General features: G+C 45.5%; 1 protein-coding gene across 5 annotated transcripts in view; it reads right to left on the bottom strand.

The window, feature by feature from the left end:
• Positions 1–267: 267 nt before the first annotated feature.
• LOC133347542 (ciliary microtubule associated protein 1A-like) overlaps positions 268–24,841 on the bottom strand; it is a 32,113-nt gene continuing 7,539 nt past the window's right edge. For 2 of the 5 annotated variants that reach the window (XM_061559895.1, XM_061559893.1), the window contains exons 2-7: positions 14,577–14,703; positions 11,697–11,900; positions 7,446–7,547; positions 6,498–6,619; positions 4,859–4,999; positions 268–3,554 (exon numbers count right to left, since the gene is read on the bottom strand). In XM_061559895.1, coding sequence (XP_061415879.1) covers positions 3,462–3,554; positions 4,859–4,999; positions 6,498–6,619; positions 7,446–7,547; positions 11,697–11,900; positions 14,577–14,691 — 777 coding nt within the window. In that variant the 5' untranslated portion in view covers positions 14,692–14,703 and the 3' untranslated portion in view covers positions 268–3,461. Of the gene's footprint in view, positions 3,555–4,858; positions 5,000–6,497; positions 6,620–7,445; positions 7,548–11,696; positions 11,901–14,576; positions 14,704–17,763; positions 17,783–17,826; positions 18,031–20,076; positions 20,231–24,841 lie in introns of those variants that run through there. The other 3 variants (XM_061559891.1, XM_061559892.1, XM_061559894.1) reach the window with 3 other exon arrangements.

Here is a 24,841-nt window from a genome sequence, read left to right as displayed (position 1 = left end):
CAGTAGCAGAAGCATTTTTTGTCGCAGTAGCATAAGCATTAAATTGCAGGGCTGCACCCTCACCGTTACCTAGCTATTCAATGTTACAACTCTGAAGACATCTGCGTGGTTAGAACGTGGGTGAGGAAACTATTGTGTAACCCTGTAAATATACTCTCATTAAAACGACATATCACGAAACACAAATATTTTTCATATCGATTGGCATGTGTCGCAACAAATAAATTAACACAATAAGAAAGAAAAAAGACCTCAAACAAGGCAACGCAAACGGACACGTATTCATATTTAATAACATTCACTGAGAACAACTTGTGTTGATTGACGAGGGGGTGGGGGGTGCATTCAAGTGGGACAAATTTGCTCAGCAATTTAAAAAAAACTTGAAGTGCCTGGATATCTATCCCACTCCTCCCGGGCACACCACGTCCACTGCGGTGAAACTGCGAACATCTGTTGGCATTTCAGCCACGGCGACACACGTCTCGGCATTTGGAGCACCATCCGTTCGGTTTGGCAACCAAGTGGTGGACAGGCGTTGGGTAAAGCTGAGAGTTTTGGCATTGGAAGCCCGAGGCGCACGGTGGGAGCTCAGTGACCACCCCGTAACGACCACCATCGGAGATTCGCGGATAAAATTCGTGAAGGTATTTCTACGTATTCTGGGGGGATTCCTTTTGACTAAATTCACATGAAACACATTTTTTTTAAGATTTCGTTTTTGCTTTTAATAACTCGTGCACGAGAGCGCGAAGGGAGCTCACAATGACATCTGCGCGGTGAACCACTGTTTACAGTGCGCAAGCTAATGCTGAACTCATGCACTGTGGTGGGAGGGGGGGGAGCATTGTGGGTAATGAAATAAAATACATTAGTTCAATTATGAATGCCATAGAATGTAATTGTTTATTTATGCAATGGCTCACAACGTGCGATTACTGTGTATGGGTTTTTAAACAATATCATTTAAAAATGTGATGCCAGAAGGCCCATTCGTTCGAAGTGAGCACCCTTGCCAAGAACATCTGATAAATCCAGCAGTATCTGCCTAGAATCAAAACTTGCCCAAGGCTCTGTTTACTCACACACATGGTGCACGTAAATGTGGCTCGAAGGCCAATACGCCGATGGACTGAAACATGTTACACTTACGTAAGACACAGAAGTCAAATTACTCAATGCTGAATTGTGTTGTCGAGAGGGCCTATTAAAGTGATATACGATACTCGACTGCTCCCGTAGGATTCAAGAACGAACATTTCATCATTTCAATTTGATTCTACTCCCGAGAGAAAAATTGAGAATAAAATGAGAGATCAAATCTAATTGCATTAAACACATACAGCATTATGTGAGAAAGTGATTTGCTGGGCAGTTGAGATACTACTTTTTAAATTTGTAAATGTGTCTTTTCTGTGCAGCAGCTGCGAGACCACGTGCAGAGGGTAGGAAATCTACGGCCGAGGTGCGGTGACGGCTATGGTGTTGGTGACATCTTGATCTTGAACCAGTTTAGCAAAGTTTGGGTGTTCTCTCATACCCGTTGATATCGTGACAAGCATAAATAGTCCATGGAATATATAATAATAGAATTGATTTACCCAGGAAAGCTTAACCTAGTCTCGGATGTCATTTCGGGAGGCTCCTGCAAATGTAATGTTTGGCCAATGCTTTTTTTAAAAGAGTATTTCCTATATACGGAGCACTCGGAGAAAACCCGTTCTTTAAGAGTGGACGGCACTGGAAGGTTCGCCCAGGCAGGTAACAAACTATTCCATGTTCTACCCTCGTCTGCTGGCCACCGAGCGGCCCATCGGGTATGACAGTATCACACATTTCCATAGTCCACGAAACCCTCCAAGCACTGACGCGGTGTGCACCACCTGACCCTGCATTGGCCAGCATCCCAAACAGGCTCCCCTTTCAACGTCTTCAGGACTGAGTGACTCAGCAAGGCATTAGTAGGTAGTTGGGGCGTGTTACTGATTTACAAAATAAAATCGAAAAATATGGAAACTACCCCTAGATATGAAATGTTGGACGATCCAAATAAATAAATGTATTATTGGGTTGGTGTAAAGGTATGATGTCACCTTAAATGACATCACATTATGTCACGTCTGTTATTTTCCTGCCAAAAATGACGTCAATTGCCAGATGACATCACGTGTGTTAAATTCCTCGTAGGTAACACAAAAAGAATCATTTACATTGTTGAAGATTATGTAAATAACAAAATAATGAAGCATACAATACATCTCCTGTCATATATGTCTCTCGACATAATATAAAAGTTATTTTTACACAACCCATCAGCCCCATGGCCTTCTGGGAGTGCATCGTTTCAGCAATATTGATGCAGTGCGAAAAAAAAGAAAAACCTCTGCCCAGCTTTTATTTTATGTGATTTTGTGTTTGAACTACGAGAACCATATTCAAGCAAAGCCGACAATATTGATGACACTATGTAGAAAACTGGTTCAGAGTTTGTCTGCTCGCACGGGATCAATTTCTGCTGAAATGATGTACTCCCAAAGGCCAGTGCAGCCAATGGATTGTATAAAATATATCGATGTGTTTTTTTTCACGCGGAGAGATAGACATGTAGAGGAGACATACTGTCAGCGTGCCTATGATGCAAAGGATACATCGGTCTCCCGTTGACCTAACCAAGTACTGTGCTGAAGGCTGGGTCACCAAGACAGGCGTTTCAGTGGCATCCAAAAAAGGTCAGTGACCAAAAATAAAAACCCGATTTCAATGCGCGGGATGAGTACTGCGACTGTGGATATCAAATGTCAATCTGCGAACGAGGATGGAAACGATTGGACTGTTTTCTACCATTAATGGCACACTTGTTGACATTAGACGTGACAACGCCGTCATCTTGACTTTAAAAAAAATGGAATTCGAATGCCAAAGCCTATTCATGAATTGGAGAACAAATATCCTTCTGAACACGAAGCACGCATTGCCTCACGTCAGGAAATGGTTCCCGAATGTGACACAACTACTTACCGTGGGTTTCACTTGAACAGGCTTCTCACACGTAACACTGGAGACGCCTTTCTGTTGCGCTCCGTAAAGAGTGGTTCACCTCATTTCAATCGCGCGAGATAAATATTTTGTCCCACAGAGAGGCGCTTTTCTAAATTACGTGAATAACTACTCATATAATCATCTTTTTATAGGGTGACTGGTAACCGTGCTGAGACCATGAAATTGATATGTTTGAAAGGTCGGTTTAATTATTCCCAGCCAGGAGCAGAGCCCAAACACAGCAAGTGCTGGCTCTCCGACAAGGGCAGTAGGAGCCCACTGATTGCTCTAGATCTTGATCTATGAAAAATAAATATTGTTCCTGCTTGAAATCGATTCCAGAATGTGCCGGTACTGTATTGTTAATTGCCCTGGATCTGCTGTGGATGGGGACTCCTTGGGTGGGATAGCCTGGGGTCCTTTTATTCCTCCGTATGAATGATGAGAGGAGCCACATAGTCTGAGTGGCGCAGTCCAAAGGAATATCCTGGCGCCTGGAGATGTGTCAACGTCACCTGAAAAACAACTCCACGTTAGAGTGAGACTGGGACAAACGATGTCGTCAGTAATGTTACATGCACACGCCGGAACAAAGCCCTTGTGCTAACTCTCGTGCAATTTTTTGCTCAAACTATACCTCTTAGCCTCTTTCCAGAATCATTGTCATCACCCTAACTGTACCCACTAACCCTACCTAAAACCCAAACCTAACTTTATTACTAATTATGGACACTACATGCTAGCTCAGTTGATCGCTGGACTGTACATGCGTGTCACCAAGTTATGCTCAATCATGTAAATGTATTATCTGGCGATCGTGCATTGACGGTGGTGCACAAGCACGGGCAGTAACAAATAAACACTAAGCACATTCGTCAATAGCACAGTCACCTACGGCGTGATATAAAGTGACGTCCCAAACTCGTCTCCACTCTATTTGTCTGGACTCTCGATGTGCAGTCAAGGGCCATTGCCAGAAATTCCACCCATCATAAATCTTTTATTTTGAAGGCCACGCTGTCATTGATGAATGTGTCGAGTTTCTCAATCAAGGAAGGACTTTTGACGAAATCGTCAACAAAATGCACTGAAGAACAACTTAGTTTGAGACTTGTATCCAAGTAGAATTGTGTTCTGGAATAATGTCCACGATTAAAAATTACGTGAAAAATTATCTCTACTTATTATTATTGATATCATCATCTATGTTTACGATAATAAGAACTTGGCAATCAAAATGGGAAGAAAGTTGAACAAACAAAACCTGTCTAAACCTGACACCAAGCCAATACCAAGTGAAAACAAATCATCCACAAGATCCCCATAATGTGTCCAAGTTGCTCATGATTTTGTCAGACCGTCCACAAATCTACTGGTGTTGGCCTTGAGCGGGAATCGAACTTGGGTGGCCAGGCTCGTAGCGCAGTGCGCTCATCGCTGCACTCCCACTCTCAACATTTATATTAAGACAAAGAACGCCCGTACAGGCTTACATACCATTGAGGCAAGTGCTGTTAGCGAGCGCTTATGAAGGCCGGAACGGCACACGAGGAGGTGGATGGCCAGCAACCACGCCCGGCCGCCATTGTCTCCCTAGTGGAGATGTTTACACACTGCACCAGGTACTCATTTGAGGCTGAGCCGACCTAGGGGAGGTCCAGGACCACTTTAGATAATCGTCACTGGTGTTGGCCATGAGCGGGACTCGAACTCGGGTCGCCAGGTTCGTAGCGCAGGTCGCTAACCGCTGCACCACCTCTCCCCACAAAAATAATATATACACACACACACACATGTACATGCACACACATACACTAACCTTCTCTGGGCTGTAGGCACCCGGGCCAGGCTTGCGAGTGGTATCACCCGGCAAGCTGTTGCGGGCCGTCAGGCTGTACTGCGGCGGCTTGTTCCGGTAAGTGTTGGACTCCACCATGTGGTATGTGCCTGGCCCAGGGGTCTAGTCAAGAGTGGAGATTTAATAGCGACAACAATGATAATGAGTTTAGAGGCGAGTCTTCTTCCTGTGACTGATGTTGATGCAGTGCAACAACTGTACATTTTGAACTGCGGTGGTTGAGCCAGTTAATTACGTCGGGCATTAAGTGGTCATATGGTCCATGGTCTGTTCTGTGTGACTACAGGTGCACACAGAAGAGTTTTACATTTTCAATTTGTGCATCTAGTATCCGCAGCTGCCATAGTTTGTGCGGACGCTGTTTAGAGTTGTGGCCCACAACCTTCGCAGAAGATCTTATAGCTTCTGATCTTCTGCGTCGTGTCTTTCGCGAGATGTTTGTGAATTATTGTGGGAGGTTAGTGATGGGCTGTAGGGATTAGGGGAGGTTATTGCTCTACCGAAATATTTCTGCTTCCGTTTATCCAGAGAGGGTTTCACTCTTCCAGATTAAAAGGGGCAGATAAAAAATAACATCCCTTTTGTGCCCCAGCTCCACTTCCCACTCTCCCTTTTATTCTTGAAGGGGAATATCACACTGAGAATAATATTTGAACCCCCGAGGGGACTAAGTCCTGACAAGAAGTGAGATGGTGTTGGTGGAGATTGTGGTTGTAAAATTATTTCAAGTAATTGAACATTCTGGCAATTATAATTTGGTAAGATTTACAGATACCGCTTTTCTAATTATTGCATTTTTCATTCTGTTCTTACCCATTGACAGTTATTTTTCACATTTATAGAATAACACATTCCAATTACTTTAACAACAACAAATTCTGGACATTGTATGACTACAGATTAGTAAATTTCGTTTCAGCGAATAAAAAGTCAAGAAATCAGGATTGCACGAGGCGACGTCACGTTGATTCCCTCACGGACGCGTTTGTAGTTATTATCACGCTGAGTGTCTCATGTGTACAGAATTTTGAGATTCTTGATGAAAGGCGATTTGTTTTTAATACACACATATCTTCTTGGTTCTTTCGGTAAAGTCACGTAGAAGGGAAGTAATAAAATAATAAAAATAAAACATAATAAAACAATTCTCACGACGTTTCGGCGACAACACAAAGTGCGCCTTGACAAAAGAATCTGCATATCAAGAGGAATTTAGCCCACCTCCTACGCATTTCACAAGTAGTACTAGTCGCATTCCTGCATTTTCCATAAATATGCTAAATTCCTCTTGATATGCAGATTCTTTTGTCAAGGCGCACTTTGTGTTGTCGCCGAAACGTCGTGAGAATTGTTTTATTATGTTTTATTTTTATTATTTTATTACTTCCCTTCTACGTGACTTTACCGAAAGAACCAAGAAGATGAATCCCTGCAGTCACGAAAGCTTTAAATCGAAACATACACATATGTAGTGTTTGTATTGAGGTATGCACACAAGTCCGGTACAACGCGCCGGGGATATCTGGGGAGTGGGACTGATGAAAGACTCTTTTTAAATAGCACCACCACCACCGTCATCATCATTATCGTTATTAGTCACCTTTTGCAAATCCTCGTGAAAGCTGCCGATCTTGCCGCGGCTCGACAGCGAGTAGGTTGGCGCGGAAGACTTATTGATCACGTGGGGACCGAGCATGGCCGGCAGCATGTATTTGGCAGGCCCTGTGGAATGCAAGGAGATATTTTCGCTGGCGAGCAGGAGAGTCTGGCTTGCGGTAAAGGGGTAGTGAATGTATAACATCGCACGATTATTGATTAAACGAAAATTATTATAATTTTTCTTCTTCTGCATTGGCAGACGTGCACAATCACACAGGACAAAAACGTTATGCATTTGTCAATAACCCTGCCCGAAAATAAAATCTATATAAATATGGTGATGTTTGGGCAATGACTCTTCCCTGTTTAATACGTAGGCTTTCACAACCCAAAACAACTGCATTATGGACCCTTTTCTCTGTAACGAAGGGCCATATGGCTATGAAGAAGGGCCGTTGACAAACAATTTCACCAAGTATATATTTTCTTTTGGGACAGTGATATCGATAAATATGTGAAGTCTTTAAACTTGCTCTTGCCCAGCAGGTGTACGGGCGATTCATCCATGCATTTGTTATCATCACCATCATCGCAGCTTTCATGCCTATGTCACCCTACCATCCAAGTCCCTGGCTGACATATACTGGTAGACTGGTTTGCATCATTGGCATGCCCTAATGATGTCCAAAGCACTCTTCATGGCAATTGCACGTAGTGTATACTTGAAATTAAAAGTGAAAAGGTCATGCTTGAAACTTGTTTTAATGTTATTACCCATTATGCTACATAGCAACGCCAGATGGTTTTGTGTACATTTGATTTAATAAATACTCGCACTGCCCGCGGATTTTCGCGGGATACACGCTCGCAGTGGAGGAGGGGTGGAGTATGAAAAGTTAATGAACCAAAAAAAATACAATTTGATGCTGCTCAAAATGACGTGTCTCACCGGGAGTCTGGTCACGATGGAAGCTGTCGGTCCGAGCAGTAAGTGAGTAGGAGGGTGCTGAACGGAAAGCCACGGTGCCTGCTCTCTCCGGGGAATAACTCCCTGTTGTGGCATCGTGGGAGAAAGTTAAAATCATGCGTGCATCGTTCAGAACGAGACATTCAATTATCGCTTTGCAAGTGCTCTCTTTTACACTTTCCAAAACAAGCCGCAACTGGAGCCGTGCTGAGCCAGCATGGCATGGTGCGGCTATGTAGGGCGGCAGGTTTTTCCACTGCAGGACCCAAGCTGTGGCACAGACGTCATACGTAATGAACGAGTCGAGTCGAAACTTGCTCAGGCCTTGCTTGGCCCTGAGCAGGATTCAGAAGCCTTGTGAGGTCAGTGTATCACCATTTGGTTCTGATCTTGCTTGGCAAATAGCCAATGGAAAACTACCTACCCCTACCGTGACAGCACCACACTGTCATGGTTCGGATGTGCCTGTGGAAAAGGGGTATGGTAGACCACTTTCCCTGGCTTCTTAGTTAGTGCTATTGTTTCTCTTGTAGCCTATTTTAAGAAGCTGCATGACTTGGCCAAGAACAAGGTGTGAAACCCAAATTGGTACACAAGGGAAATCTATTGGAAATAATTTATGTACAGTATTTGTTTTAACATGTACACTCCAATTAAAAAAAAATGTCTCAAGTGGTGACATTTGTTAGATTAAAATAGGTTTAGTTTTTTGTTGTTATAAGGTACACAATGTGATGCACGTACTATGCTACAATGGTGGTGTGGTCATGAATATGAGCACCGGTGAGTGCTGATATTCATGACCACACAACCACCAATTATCACGGTTGGCTACGTACGGTGTGAAAGAAGTCCAACATACATACATATACTTGACTCTAAACTAGGACATCAATATAAGTTGATGAATACATTTTCCCTCAGTGCGTTATTTTCTATTCACACATACTAGCTAAGCATACTACTGTTTGCAGTATATCCGTGGATGTATAATAATAAAAAATATTTTCATCCACTTGTTCATCCATTGCACGCTTAAGGCCTTCCTTCACACACCGTGTCGAATGCACAGAGTGCACGACATGGCAGAGTTTTGTGCTTTCGTAGAGACGTAGCGTATGTACCATACACTCTGTGTGCAGACGTCTACAGCTATAGAGGGTCTAAGAATAGAAAATCTTCATGGTGTGAAACTTCATCCAGTAATGATTTTTTTCTATCTTTTAGCCCACTCAGGGGCTGATATCCAATACCGCGATGTGATTCAGGGTAAGCAGCCAAATGAGCAAGGACGAATGAAAGCAGGGGTCATAAGTTTGATGCCCTGATTACGCGTGCGCTTTGCACCCAAGGGTCAGCTTCTATTTTTTTCGTAATCTATTTACAAGTAACGAGCAACACACAGTGATGTCGATTCTCATGCTTGTGCTCCTGTACGGCTCGCTCCGGCGTGTTTTCGGGTTGTACCGCGTGCCGTTGTTCGGCACGCCGTTCGACGTTTCTCTCCCCCGGGCCGGGCACCTCTTTCGGAACTGAAATGAATCGGTTTCCCGAAGAAGTTCCCAGCACGTGCAGCGTGCTAGGTGCTTCAAGGGAGGCCTCGTGGTCAGCAAGTCCACCGAAAGCAAACTGTACGCTTGCTGACCACCGGTATATCGAGCCAGCCACTTCCAAATGCAAAATAAATACTTCTGTGTACGCAAGCACAGGCATGCGTTTTAAGTGCTACACAAGAGGGCGGGTGTGTACACATGGGGACGTGTCAATGCGGTACCGGGCTTTTGAGCATGACTGGGGCTTCCCTAGCTTGATGCAGCCCAGAATGATCAGCACCCGGTGCGCTGGCAAGTTGCCATCTACCAGCAAGTTGCGATCTACCAGCATAAGCACCTGGGGAGGCAACGGCAGAGGTCGCAACCGGGTACCCGATACCCGTACCCTACCCGATACCCGGCTACCCGTACCCAGCCGGGTACGGGTACGGGTAGCCGTTTGTGACCTTGGTGCGGCCTGGTACGGGTAGGCCGTGAGTCACTGGTGAGTAACCGTTTGTCACTCATTTCGGGTAGGGTACGGGTAGGGAACGCGTACCCGTACCCGTCCGGGTACGGGTAGCCGTTTGCGACCCTGGTGCGGCCGGGTACGGGTACGGGTAAGGAATCAAAACTCGTTTGCGACCTCTGGGCAACGGTAGCCTGGACCTGCGTGATAGATGGTCACCATCGGCATTTGTTGGAGGCTCTAGTAGCCTAAGGATAAGGGGGCATATTTGTCAAATCACTTATGCCCAATACACGTCAATACTGCCACCTCCTGTTGAATTGGAGAAAAACCACGCTTGCGTAGAGCATGTGGGTAATACAGTATCATTAAGGCAATACAGTAAAACAAATCATCGCTGGGATACCTGTTTATTTACATTTCAATTACTCTACGAATTAGTTTAATTACTCGATTAATCGGATACTGTAACCCGAAAATAGTTAGGGGATAAAAGTCGCACTTCTGTTTCCCATGCGTGCAGCTGGGAGGGGCTGAGTGACATCATTGGCCATGTCACGCTGGGCGTGGCCTGCAGGGGGTTTCCTGCCTTCGGGAGGCAGCATGTGCGGGCAGACCCCATATTTACAAGTGGCCCGTGTAATGGCCCACGAAACAGCTATAAATTAACGGACCGGCTCTAAGAAAAAAATCACGGTGTGGTGATTGTGCGTGCACAGAACTCATGAGTGGTCGGTACTCGACTGCCAGCGTTGGTGGAGCAATTGTCCAACTGGATGGTCACCTGCCTTTGGCAATGCTATAATTACCCATGGTCTCACAGCCCTGTTGTGATCACTACCAATTTCTAGGGGGTCGTTCTGCTTTTCATCAGTGTACTGCTCTCGGGATTCTATGCCACCAAGCTAGAGCCTCAAACTGCCACTTTAAGGAACACGACGTAATATTTCCCATCTTCCATTTGACAAATGGGGTTGGATTTAGAAAGCCCTCAAACAGTAACACAATCCAATACAAAGACCAACCCCCAATCCATTGTAACAAATACAATGAAGAATGATGACCCTAAATGGAACTCCTCTTATCCGCACTGATATTTGTGGGGCGAAATTGGCAAAACCTATGTGCGCTGATCTGCACATTGTCCTCTTATCTGTGTGAAGGAGCGCAGATAAATGCAAATAATGGAATAAAAGTGCCTGACTTTTGGGTGCCGATAAACATCACTGCTAGCCGAGTATCGTCACTGTCACCCATGGCCGCTGGGCTTTGTCATGTGACAATAGCCGAAGCATTATGCCCCAAAACTGTAAAATATCATCAAAGCCACCATCATCCGTGTTCTGTCCACTGTTGGATGAAAGCCTCCCCATGTTTTTTTTCTTCCACTCCCCACGTGTCCCACGACACCTCGGTCCATCTCCACGGTTGTTGTCCTCTCGGGCGCTCTCCCTCCCCTGGCTGCCGCTCCACCACTGGTAGGACACGTTGCTCGAAGGGTTCCCGGACGCATAAACCCTTCTAGCGATGTGTCCCACCCAAGGCCTCTACTTTTGTGTGGATGTATGTTGAAATTTCTTTGCACCGTACATAGACAACCGTGTTAATTGGAGGTGCGATTAGCATAGGCACTGCAACGTCAGTCCCTAGGATGTCCGTGGAAGATGCAAAAAAGATAATACAGTACTGTCAAAGTCCTTTATGTAGTAGAGCCTGGGTTTGTGTATGTGTATGCATCGAGAGGTGAGTGAGTGCAAGTGAGAGCATGACCCTGTGTGTGCACTATGCAGCTCGAGGTCAGAGAGGAGGGTAGAAACGCCCGTGTGTCATATGGCCTCGTGACTCGATTCGCGTCTATCGGCGAATCATTGGCAGATCTCTGCTCCGTCCCACGGGAGCACAGGCTCTGCCGAAACAGAGCAAATGTGACAGATTAACCAGAGATCCACAAAAGTTGCCCCATGTTAAGATGTGTCCAGATCATGGAACCCATGTTACGCAGATTATACTTTGCTCTCATTGTAACGGTCACACCTGACTACTTGCCATGCGGTCATAGGGACTCATGTCATAAAGGTTACAGCTGATCACATGTGTAACGTGGCATACGCATCTGACGCCATCATATGTACATACAACAACTGCCACTAAGTGGCGGTGACGTCACCATGGCGCTTGTGCCAGGCTATGTACATACATATGTACACACAATTATTCGGAACACTCGTGCACCTGGCCCCGGCGTCTTGAACAGGCCTAGCTCGCGAGGCCTCCCGTACAGCGAGTAGTGCGGTGTTCCGGCGCGGCCGGTGCGTGTCAAAGCAGACGGGACCAGGTAGCACGGCCCCGGGGAGGTGTCCTCCTTGAAGTGAGCGTGGCGGGAGCCGAAGCTGTACGCCGGGTTCTTAAACTTGGTCGGGTCGTGCAGGCTGTGGCCTGCAAGCGGGGACGCAACAGTGGAGGAAGAGTAGGCAGTGTCGCAAGTCAGGTGACGAATACCTCTCGAGAATGAACGGCGAATGAATTTTAGTCGGCAATGCGCAGGTGAGGTTGGCGGATCGTGCAGAGAGGAGATGCGGCCGTTGTGTGTGCGAGAGGTTCCACACGCGAATCAATGATGCGGTGGGGCAGGTAAAAATACTGGTGCTGAGCCCTCCGACGTGTTTGCGGGTTGTACCGCGCATTGTTCGGCATAATGTCCGAAGTTTAATTCCTTGTTCAGGGAGCTTCTCCGTGTGCTGAGAGCTTCTTCGGGAACTGAAGAAGCTCCCAGTGCGTGCCGTGTTACATCGGACATCATACCGATGTCAGACGTTGCATTACAACCGTGTTGCTGCTATTAAACCTAGGATGCAGCCCTCAAATTCTTAACAGTGTTCCAGCGGTCGACTGGAAGACTCGTACGGTACATGCAATGATATATCTCTGCTCACATAAGATGACTTTGTGACCTCTTTATGTAACAAGATGTTAAACGTCTTGTATTAGGTCATGCAACGCATATACCAAGGACATCATGCCATGTTTTTTGGACCCAAGGCTGTATCATCGGGTCCAAAATGATACAAATGAATGACCTCATCCAATTAAGCACTGTCATCAAATTGTTATGGCAACAGCTCATTAATGAAATTGCAAAGTATAAAATAGCATGGAATCATGTGATTGATTGTGTTTCAGGAAAGTCAATTGAAAGGCATTTAAAGTAACCTTGCAGAGAGGAAAAAATCTATTTAATGTGACTGTACAAGAACAAGTCAATTCAAAGTGGCCTGCAGATGATCTCATGACAGGCTAGGAAATTGTACAATTAAGTTCATTGAAAGCGAGTTAAAAATGAAATAATTTAATTTAAAATTACAAAGCCTGTCAGCATGCCGGGTGACTCACAAGAATAATACTAAGTCGAAACTGAGCCAGCGCTGAGATACGGATTTTGTATGCAGGTTGCAAGCACTGATCATTATACCGTTTTTTAAAAATGAGCAACTTTGATGGTTTAGCGAGGCATCAAATAAATGTAAATTATTGTTAAACGAATGTTGTTTTTCCACAAAATTTCACTTCATTCAAAGAAAAGTTGCACACTCTGAGGCGCAAAATTTAATCATGGACAACCACCCATGATTAAACTGAATTTGCAAATAATTTTAGGTTGGTCTCAGGCCATTCACTCGTGATTTAACGCACAAAAAATATTATTGAACTTGGTTTTCACTGAATTTAGCAATTTTCAACAGAGGATTAAAATAAAATTCAGTTTGATTGCCATATGGTGCGGTGTACACAAGTGTAGATATCTGAGGAGTGGAGGTAATAGGCAATTGAAGAGACCTTGGAGGTAGTTCTATGACGTTATCTTCTGGGGTGGCCCATTCCCGAACACAGGATGGTGAACGATGGTAATTTTGACTGGGAATGCCTGCCTCATAACATGATAAAGGCACGTTTGGAATACAATGGAGAAAAAGTAAAAAAAATACTCGTCATCTGCAGGTCATTTCATGACTGAAAAATCAATTCAAAGTGGACTCAAAACGATTCCATCAAGTGCTTCTAGTCGATCTGGCCAATGCGCATTGATGTCCTGTGAATAATAAGCCACTTCTCACGTGGCCATGACTCTCAAAACTAATTATCATTGGATTGTCATTGTACATCTCTTACAGCAATATTTTTCAACACACCAATGGCTTTTTCTTCAGCATCAGGAAGAGCTAGGATATCACACCTGGTTCCTAGCCCGTCTTGAGTTTGAATAATATTACATGTTAGTGTGGTAGCTTTAGGGCACTCTGATTTCCACTCCAATGCAAAAACAGACTTTTATTCTATGTCATTTGGCCAAATGAAAGCCCATCAATATTCACTGTATTCTTCCTTTAGATTAGGCATTTTGGCTATGACATTGGAACAACACTTGAAACTGCTGTCATAAGGTCTATAGCATTCATTTCAAGCAGATGAAAATAATTAAGGGATCAGGGGTGGTTTTGCGTTAAACAATATACGGTAATCATTTCTCTCAACTCCTATTTAAATCAGTTTCAATGAAGGGAGATTTTCACTTCAGGTGTTTAATGCGGATGGCCAGAGAACATTCAGATTGCCAAAGGTTTATCTTTAGTACTAAGCTTCCCTTTCTTTTTGATCGAGGTCAGGTGTGGAACTATGCACAAGTAAAGAAAGCAAAAGTTTAGGGCCCCAAACAAGTAAAGGGGCTTCGGATTAATGAAAACATAAAAGATATCAGATCAAACTAAGATCCTTATAAAAAAGTGTAAGTTCATCATTCGCATAACACACCTCAAAAACGCAAATAATTTTTATTGTAATTCAACGATTCACTTATTTCACACAACTGTGATATAGTGTAGTGAAATTATACAGCTTGTTCAGAATATAATTTCAAGATTAGGGCCTCCACATGGGCTGGCACCGCATCGGTGTTAGGGTTCCATTTGAACCAAGACCATCACACACCTCCTTCGTTCTAGATCGCCCTGTGAAAAAACAGGCCTTCCCATCGGTCGATGGTTCCAAGGAGACCGAGACCTTCACAAACAAACATCCAAGGTCTCTCTATGGACCAAGGTCTTCGGGGAACCTCACCTGTGACTCCAGGGAGCGCGTATTTGGGACCAGGGCCGCTGTAAAGGGCGGCGATGGGGCCACGGCGACGGTGGGGCCTCCAGGAGCCGACATACGGGTCAGCGGTGATGCTCATCTTCACGGCTCCCTTGGGCAAGGAGGGAGGGTTCAGGGGTTAGGCAAGGAAGGCTGCAGAGAGACTGAAGACCGATGGCTTGATGGGATTTTTCCCACAAGAGGTGTGGACCATTTGTTTAATGTACAGGCCCTTGTCAAGGCCCTGCTCAATGAAGGACTCCCCCATGCCGTGTCGGTTATGGGGGTTGTTTGACCATACTTCAAACGCCGGTCAGTGTGGGCTGGTGAAGTGGGCAGAGGCACCCAAAATAAATGCCCGATATTCGGATCGTTCATCCAAGCTTCGCGTTAAAATCCAGTCAAAGCATTTTTTTTAATAATCACCAATTAAATTCTGAATGCTACCGGAGCCCACCTGCGCACAGCCTCGTGTGGGTGAGAATAAGTGCACACGAGTGTGACATTGTGCGGTAAGTTTGTTAAACGACGAGGGAGACTTGAGCGTGCAGATGATTTGCATGTGCGACTGAGCCATTGCGTGAATGTGAAGTGTACGTGCGCGTGCATGACATGTTGTCCGTGCGTGAGACTTTGACATGTGCGTGTGTGAGCGTAAATGTGTCCACGTGTGCGTCCGTTGCGTGCTGACACGTTCGAGACAGCACTTGCTCCAAGCCTGTAAGACTAACCCAGAGATTCTTGTGTCCGAGATTGGGTAAGATGAGTGTGGCTCTATAGAGAGTGTGAGTGTGTGCCTGTTTGTCAATGTGTGTACGGCCCCCCTGCACAATCCCTATCAGGCCACCCCACGCAAAGCGTTGCCACAGACAACTGTTGCCACAGCCCAGTGCAGGAGGGCGTCGGGAGGGATATAATGCGAGCGAGGGTGCGGGATAGGGGGGTCGGTGGAGGTCGGTGGGCATGAAGGCGTGAACGGGCACTTGTTACTTTTCATTCGAAAGCCATTTAAGCTGGCACTTCTCAAACACAGGCGCTCGGCCATACCGCCGGGGTCCATTTATCAATTCTAGATTTAAAGCTTTCGTCACGTAGGTAAAAAATAAAAAATAAAAGTAAAATAAAAAAAATAAAAATCACGACGTTTCGGAGGCAACACAAGCTTCCGTCTTCAGGTGGAACAGTCACAGCACGATAGCTGTATCAAGTGAGAGAAATTCCAAGAAACCCGTATTTTTATATACGGGTTTATTTTATATATATAAAAATACGGGTTTTTTGGAATTTCTCTCACTTGATACAGCTATCGTGCTGTGACTGTTCCACCTGAAGACGGAAGCTTGTGTTGCCTCCGAACGTCTTGATTTTTATTTTTATTTAACTTTTATTAATTTAAAATTTTTACCTACGTGACTTTACCGACAAAACCTAAGAATATGAATCCTTGAAGTCACGAAAGCTTCAAATCTAGAAGAAAAAAAATAATAATTATTTTATTTTTATGATTATTTCTATTATTTTTTATTATCCATTTATCAAGTTGGCTCACACGCCCGGGTGGCCCACGGTTGAAACGGCCCCGCGTGGCTATAGCAGCGTTGTCTCCTGCTCCCTTTCAAACACTCTCTAAATAAGGCTGAAAGCGTTCTAACATTAGCTCTCCTCCCTGTCTCCTGTCTGTGTGCAACACGGGAGGGGGGAGGGAGTCACGACAACTCGCGTAAAGGACATCCGATACGAAACAAATGCCATTTAAATGTCATTTGTTAAGTGACGTTGCTATCGAGGGACTTCCCCGGTGAAAAAAAAGCAGCCAAATATGGGTTGCCCAAATCCTACAGACAACCAGTGATACAATAACAGGTAGCTGCCACCCATCCGTTTCCGTCGGGGCAACACGCTGGCAAACATCTGAGGACAAACGCGTGTTGGTAAGCGTGACGTTTGGCACTCATGCGCGCGCGCGTGATTTTTCTTCCTTGTGCCGCAGTGTCCTGTTCAGAGTCTGCATCAAAACCTGCTTTGGGAATGATTCAGTCAACCCATTAGCGGCATGAATACCATTGGTCACATTGGGCTGGGCTATTGACTGCTCGCCGGTTGAGTGCCCATTCCAAGTGGCTTCAATTACGCAAATTGCTTTCTTTTTGGTAAGCACCACCACGTGTCACACGTGAACATTTTACGACCCATACATTCTCCATAATGTCCTCAAAAAAAGAAATTACACTGGTCAACACACTTTTTCTGGCATAAGGTATTCCAACGGTTTTAAGGTAATTTTGGGGTGCTGATTCCAAATCTGGCATCAGTTTTTGCATTTTCAATAAAAACTGCAGAAGAAAATATTAAATAAATGTGGATATCTACATAAAATGATATTATAAACACACTATCCTAAAAATACAGCACCATATTTTAACACTAAAGCAGTCACTGACTCGCAACAACTTTCAATCATAAGTGACAGTTAATTTCGGGTAAAATCAATGAAAATGGGCGTATGCCGATAACATAAAAATGAGATGTGATAGAGCAAATCTGAGATCAGATTTGGAATCAGCACCCTGAAATTAGTCTAAAACAGCTGCAAAAGTTCAGGCCAGAAAAAAACGTGTTTTTTGTTGACCAGTGTTATAGGAGACAGCGGCATTTCCTGACGCTTCTCTTGTCATTGTGAAACATATTAACGCGGCTACAACGGATCGGAGGCAACTGTTTGCTTCTCAACCACAACTATTGCTTCTCAATCACAACTGTTTTCAATCGCAAATGTTGCTTATCAATCTGTTGATTTACTCTTTGGTTCTTTCGGTAGAGTCACGTAGGTATAAAATAAAATAAACCACGACGTTTTGGGCGCAACACAAGCGTCCGTCATCTGGTGGGAAAGCCTTTTCACCTACGTGACTTTACCGAAAGAACCAAAGAGTATGGATTCCTGCAGTCACGAAAGCTTCAAATCAATCTGTTGCTCCTCAATCCTGCCGTGCGAAAGAAGATTCTACTGCTGGATGAAGACCTCTCCAACAGAATAAAAAAACATGAGAACCTCTTAAGAATAAGATTACATACATTTTCTAAATACCAGCTCCTGTATTTGCATTGATACTGTATTGAATTTACAGTATTAAATGTACGCTTCAAAGTGACATTTCAACAAAAAACTCACACAAGCTGAGTTTGCATTTATATGTATCCCGATGCTGTGAGGTTATAATTTGTTCCAGCGAACCTGCAGCCACTAAGAGGCGCCACGTCCACCACGATGTGGAATTTCTGATCAAAGAATCAGAGCCGCGAATCGATGGCTGAGGCTCTTCGCCGCGTGGCCAAACACAAAAAAATTTTCCTCTTTAAAAAAAAAGTTAAATTATCCACACTTTGGTGGTATTTACGAATGCCTCGAGTTGTTTAAAACAAACTTGCACGTTGAGTAACTTTATCGTTTTCCAAACAGCCGTCCTTTTATCTTCTCAAACGGCCACCAACCGGCCACTTATTTTAGGCAAATTAATTTGACATCAACCGACAGAAACATGACGGTTGTTGCAACTTTCAAAACAGTTAACGTTATTAAAAACAACATTTACATTAACTAGCTACAATTGATATTCTTGGTTCTTTCGGTAAAGTCACATAGAAGGGAAATAATAAAATAATAGAAATATAAAACAATAAAATTCTCACGACGTTTCAACTGCAACACAAGCAATCATCATCGGGTGTGAAATCCACAGCAAGAAAATTTAAAAAAAGTGGATTTCACACCTGATGATGATTGCTTGTGTTGCAGTCGAAACGTCGTGAGAATTTTTATTGTTGTATATTTGTATTATTTAATTATTTCCCTTCTACGTGACTTTACCGAAAGAACCAAGAATATGAATCCCTGCAGTATCTACAATTGGATGTTCTCAATCCTGCGTAGCTAGTTTTGATTTAAAACGGAAACACTCCTAAATTATACTTGACATGCTTGACATGTAAGTTAAATATTGATGTGGAGCGGTGGCGGAGTGGTTTCGAAACTGAAATGACCCTGGCCACCTGAGTTCGAACCCAGGACCACGGCTAGCATCGAACTGGGGGCCTTCATCCAATTTGGTGGATTGAGAACCACGGAATTGTAATTTTGTATCCATTTATTTAACCAATAATCGATTTTCCGAACACATTGCTATAAAAAAAAACGGTTATAGAAACCCAATACAGAGTGGAGCAAGGCAGACCATGACAAATCCCTCTCACATCATGTGTAACCCGTGTTTGTATCCAAGATCTCTATCCCTCGATCTGGCTTTGTAGTCCAGATTCTTTCTCCTTTTGAGTTGCCTTTTCAACGCAAGAGTGGCATTGCCACTTCATGTCTACTTTGAAATAATACACCTCTCAAATCTTACTAGTTCTGAGTAAACTCTAAACTCTCCTACATCTGTTTAACACGTAGCAGGCTTTCGCGACCAATATTATTCATAATCAACGTTTTTGGGTTTAGATCGCGTTATTTATAAATGTGTCGTAACCCTCCACCACCCGACACGGCCAATCAGCAAAAAAAGTGTCACGTTGACAAAAGACACATAGTTCACTGCTTTAGCCCACCGGTGTTGAAGCGTAAAACCACATTTACAATTTTTACATCTGAGCACCGTATTCACACTTCTTCCAAGACGGCTGCCAATTAAATAACCCCACTTTGAGGAACTCTATTGATTAACCTTCTGCCAGCAATGGCTTGGACGAGCAAACTAAAGGCTTCAGTTTGTTTTACATTTCACACGAATGTACGGTGTTATATACATGATCATGGGATGTCGGTCTCCTACTGGTGTCCCTGTTTGCAAGCTTTTATCGCCGTATAATTAAGCAACTGCTCGTTGAGAAAAACAAATATCGTACAAGAGCGTTGGGTAATTTTTAGTGCGGTAATTAAAAACTTCATAGCGATTTACCCAACGGATGTCTAACGGACGTTTGATTTTTTTTTACCGATACACTTACAATGCTCGTGTGTGTGTGCTTGAGAAGTGTGAACACGTAACGTTAAGCACTCGGGAGAACCATTACGCTCATAAATGCAAAAATTATGGCACAGCTATACCGATTAAGAGATGGAGCGGTGGCGCAGCGGTTAGCGCGCTGCGCTCTGAACTCAGTTAAACCCGAGTTCGATTCCCAGCCAGGGCTAACATTAGCGGCGAATGTTACCTTAACAGGTCCCGAGCATACCCATCATAACCTTCACCAACCCGCTCTGACCGGTGGGGTGAAGTATGGTTCAACATCCCTGGATGGGAGTCATGTGAACCCATGACAATCATAGGAAATCCAGGAGTGGATTTCCAAAGAGCCTGGCAATTGTTTTAATTACACTTAATCACACTGTTTAAAGACAGTTGTATCGGTTATCTTTCGTTGTGATATCGAACAAAGATATTAAATGTACATGAGAGATGTGGTCGCAACAACAAAAAACACTTACGTCGTCTTCTTTAACGCGACTTGTACCGAGATTCGTGAACATTCTAACGATCACCCTGGCACGAGATATGTCGCGTGATGAAGAGATGACGTTAAGATTTGCATAATAATTAGTCTTTTGTTTTCTATTGCGGTGAGCATAGCGTCATGTGAACCCACTAACGTAGAACAAACACCGCATGTATCCGTGCGGCTTATGAATTAAATACTTCTATGTTTATATTCCTGGTTATTTTCGGTAAAATCACGTAGATAGAAAATATATTTTTTTAATGAGAATTTTAAAAAAAGCAAAAAACCCACGACGTCGTTGGTTTTGTGCTTTTGTTTTATTTCTATCTACGTGACTTTACCGAAAGAACCAAACATATGAATTTCTACAGTCACGAAAGTTTTAAGTCAACACTTTTATGTTTCTCCGGATATTCGGGTTTTCCTCAACACAACCCCCATCAACACAACCCCATCAACACAACAACCACATCAACACAACCCCATAAACACAACCCCATCAACACTACCCCATCAACACAACAACCACATCAACACAACCCCATAAACACAACCCCATCAACACAACCCCATCAACACAACCCCAATCAACACAACCCCCATCAACACAACAACCATCAACACAACCCCATCAACACAACCCCCATCAACACAACCCCCATCAACACAACCCCATCAACACAACAACCACATCAACACAACCCCCATCAACACAACAACCATCAACACAACCCCATCAACACAACCCCCATCAACACAACCACCATCAACACAACCCCATTAACACAACCCCATCAACACAACCCCATCAACACAACAACCATCAACACAACCCCATCAACACAACCCCCATCAACACAACCCCCATCAACACAACCCCATCAACACAACAACCACATCAACACAACCCCCATCAACACAACCCCATTAACACAACCCCATCAACACAACCCCCATCAACACAACCACCATCAACACAACCCCATTAACACAACCCCATCAACACAACAACCCCATTAACACAACCCCATCAACACAACCCCATCACACAACAACCCCATCAACACAACAACCCCATCAACACAACCCCCATCAACACAACAACCCCATCAACACAACCCCATCAACACAACCCCCATCAACACAACCCCATCAACACAACCCCATCAACACAACAACCCCCATCAACACAACCCCATCAACACAACCCCATCAACACAACAACCCCATCCACACAACAACCCCCATCAACACAACCCCATCAACACAACCCCCATCAACACAACCCCCATCAACACAACCCCATCAACACAACCCCATCAACACAACAACCCCCATCAACACAACCCCATCAACACAACCCCATCAACACAACCCCATCAACACAACCCCCATCAACACAACAACCCCATCAACACAACAACCCCATCAACACAACCCCATCAACACAACAACCCCCATCAACACAACCCCATCAACACAACCCCATCAACACAACAACCCCCATCAACACAACCCCATCAACACAACCCCATCAACACAACCCCATCAACACAACCCCCATCAACACAACAACCCCATCAACACAACAACCCCATCAACACAACAACCCCATCAACACAACCCCCATCAACACAACCCCATCAACACAACCCCATCAACACAACAACCCCATCAACACAACAACCCCCATCAACACAACCCCATCAACACAACCCCATCAACACAACAACCCCATCAACACAACCCCCATCAACACAACCCCATCAACACAACAACCCCATCAACACAACAACCCCATCAACACAACCCCATCAACACAACAACCCCCATCAACACAATCCCATCAACACAACCACCATCAACACAACAACCCCCATCAACACAACAACCCCATCAACACAACAACCCCCATCAACACAACAACCATCAACACAACAACCATCAACACAACAACCCCATCAACACAACACACCCCATCAACACAACCCCATCAACACAACAACCATCAACACAACAACCATCAACACAACAACCCCATCAACACAACACACCCCATCAACACAACCCCATCAACACACCCACCCCATCAACACAACCGTCGTCACCGTGGCTACAGTGGAGACTTTTGATATCGCATGCGCGCACTGTACACATTTCGCACGCTAATAACTTTATTATTAGTATATATATACTGTACAAAGATGCCGTGTTGCCTTCCACAGATTGCTGCCACAAGTGGCGTTAGCGAGTGGCAAACCCTATGCAGGGCCTGCATTAACTGTGGGCAGCAACCGCGCCCGGCCGCCTTTGTCTCCCCAGTGGCGATGTTTACTAAGAGAGGTTCGGAGAATCGTCGTCAGCGGTGTTCGAGATGGGCCCACACACACACACACCCACATACACACCCCCACATACACACATACACCCACATACACACCCCCACATACACACACACACCCACATACACACCCTCCACATACACACCACATACACACCCACACATACCACCCCCATACACACACACCCACACACACACATATACACACACCCCCACATACACACACACCCCCCACACATACACCCCCACATACACACCACATACACCCCCCACACATACACACACACATACCCCCCCACACACACACACACCCACATACACACACACACATACACCCCCCCCACACATACACACACACATACACACACACCCACATACACACATACACACACCCACCCCACATACACACACCACATACATACACACACCCACACACACATACCCCCACCTACACACACACATACACACCACATACACACACACCCCCACATACACACACCCACACATACACACCACATACACACCCCCCCCCCCCCACATACACACCCACACACACATACACCCCCCACATACACACATAAAAGATAAAGATCCCCCGTATAGCCTGAACAGACTGTAGGGGCAAGTGCTGTTAGCGAGCACCTATGAAGGCCGGAACGGTACACGAGGGGGTGGGTGGCCAGCACCACGCCCGACCGCCTTTGTCTCCCTAGTGGCGATGTTTACACACCGCACCAGGTACTCATTTAAGGCTGAGTCGACCTAGGGGAGGCCCAGGACCGGTTCAGATAATCGTCACTGGTGTTAGCCGTGAGCGGGAATCGAACCCGGGTCGCCAGGTTCATAGCGCAGCGCGCTAACCGCTACACTACCGCTCCCCACATACACACATACACACACACCCACATACAACAACAACAACCGCCATTCGCCACTAAGTGGCGGTGACGTCACCACGATGCTTGTGCCAGGCCAAGTGCACCTTGAGGCCACGTGAAGTGTCGAAAGCCCGCTGGCAGGAGGTCACGGGGCAGACCCAGGTGCCACTGGTCGACTGACCGAGATGACCGAGATGACTGGCTGATGCACCACCTGTGCCCCCTACTGTGCCAACTTGCTGTGCTTTAGCCACCCGGCGCTCCGCTCGTTGTTGTGAGCGTCGCTCCTCCGCCCTCCGTTGTTGTTGGAGGGCGACTGCCTCCAACTGCCCAGTAGCGTCCTTCACGAGCCTCCTCCACTGAGGCCGATCTTGACACCGCTGGTACCAGTCATCGGCAAGTCCACTCAGCTCCACGTCCTCCTGTACCACATCACTCCATCTCTTCTCCAGCCCGTGCCGCGCCCGTCTAGCCCCCTCGATCCGGCCAAACAAAAGCTGTTTAGGCATGCGGTGGCTGGGCATGCGGGCTACATGACCCAGCCAACGCAGCCTTGCCTGCCGGAGGAGCTCACTGATGGGACTTTGCCCAGATCTTTCAAGGATTTGTGAGCTCCTCACACAATCCAGCCTGGTTAAACCCAGGATGGATCGTAGGCAGGCCAGCCTAAATGTTTCCAACCGGCGAAGATGCTCCACCAGGGGGGTCCACGTCTCGCAAGCGTAGAGAAGGGAGGGAATGACCGTGGCCGAGAAGACCTGAAGCTTCGTGCGGAGCGACAGACCAGGTAGCTTCCACACAGCGTTACGCAACCGATGAAAAGATATTGCCGCTCGACTGATTCGGAGTGAGACCTCTGCTGATAGACTGGAGCCGGTCATAAGCATACTGCCCAGGTATGGGAAACTCTCCACTCTCTCCACAACTGCCCCATCACCAATTGGGAGTTGTGGGGGTGGAGTGTCCGATGGTACAAAATACCCAGGCAGGTGCTTGGTTTTGGTGGGGCTGATGGTAAGGCCCCACCTCTTAGTGGCACGCTCCAGTCTCAGCAGCAGCGCCTCCAACTCCTCTTCTGAATGAGCAGCTATTACCAAATCATCGGCATACATAACGTGGTTGACCAATAGGGAGCCATCCCTTGATCGCACCCGGGCGTCGATCAGCCTCCCATTATATCTGTACCAAACGGAAAATTCCCCCGGTACAGCTATTGAAGGCTTCACGAACTACGCGGTCAAAATAGATGTTAAATAATGTGGGAGCCAGAGGACATCCCTGTCGCACCCCAAGGTGTACAGGGAAAGGCTCCGACTCCCGGCCACGTAGTTTTACCCGGGCCCGCTCACCATCATGAAGGTCCTTAATGATCGTGAGCAGAGGGTCAGGGACTCCGAAAGCACGAAGAACAACCCAGAGTCCAGTCCTACTGATGGTATCATAGGCCTTGACCAGGTCAATAAAGCAGAGATGTAGGTCTTTTTGGAATTCCCTACACCTCTGCTGTAGCAGACGGACAGAAAATATGGCATCTG

This window comes from Lethenteron reissneri, chromosome 26 (assembly GCF_015708825.2).
Source record: "Lethenteron reissneri isolate LAM-NWPU_2019-01 chromosome 26, ASM1570882v1, whole genome shotgun sequence".
Classification (NCBI taxonomy): domain Eukaryota; kingdom Metazoa; phylum Chordata; class Hyperoartia; order Petromyzontiformes; family Petromyzontidae; genus Lethenteron; species Lethenteron reissneri.
The sequence above is the reverse complement of the archived record's forward strand: the minus strand, read 5'-3'. Positions and strand labels throughout refer to the sequence as shown.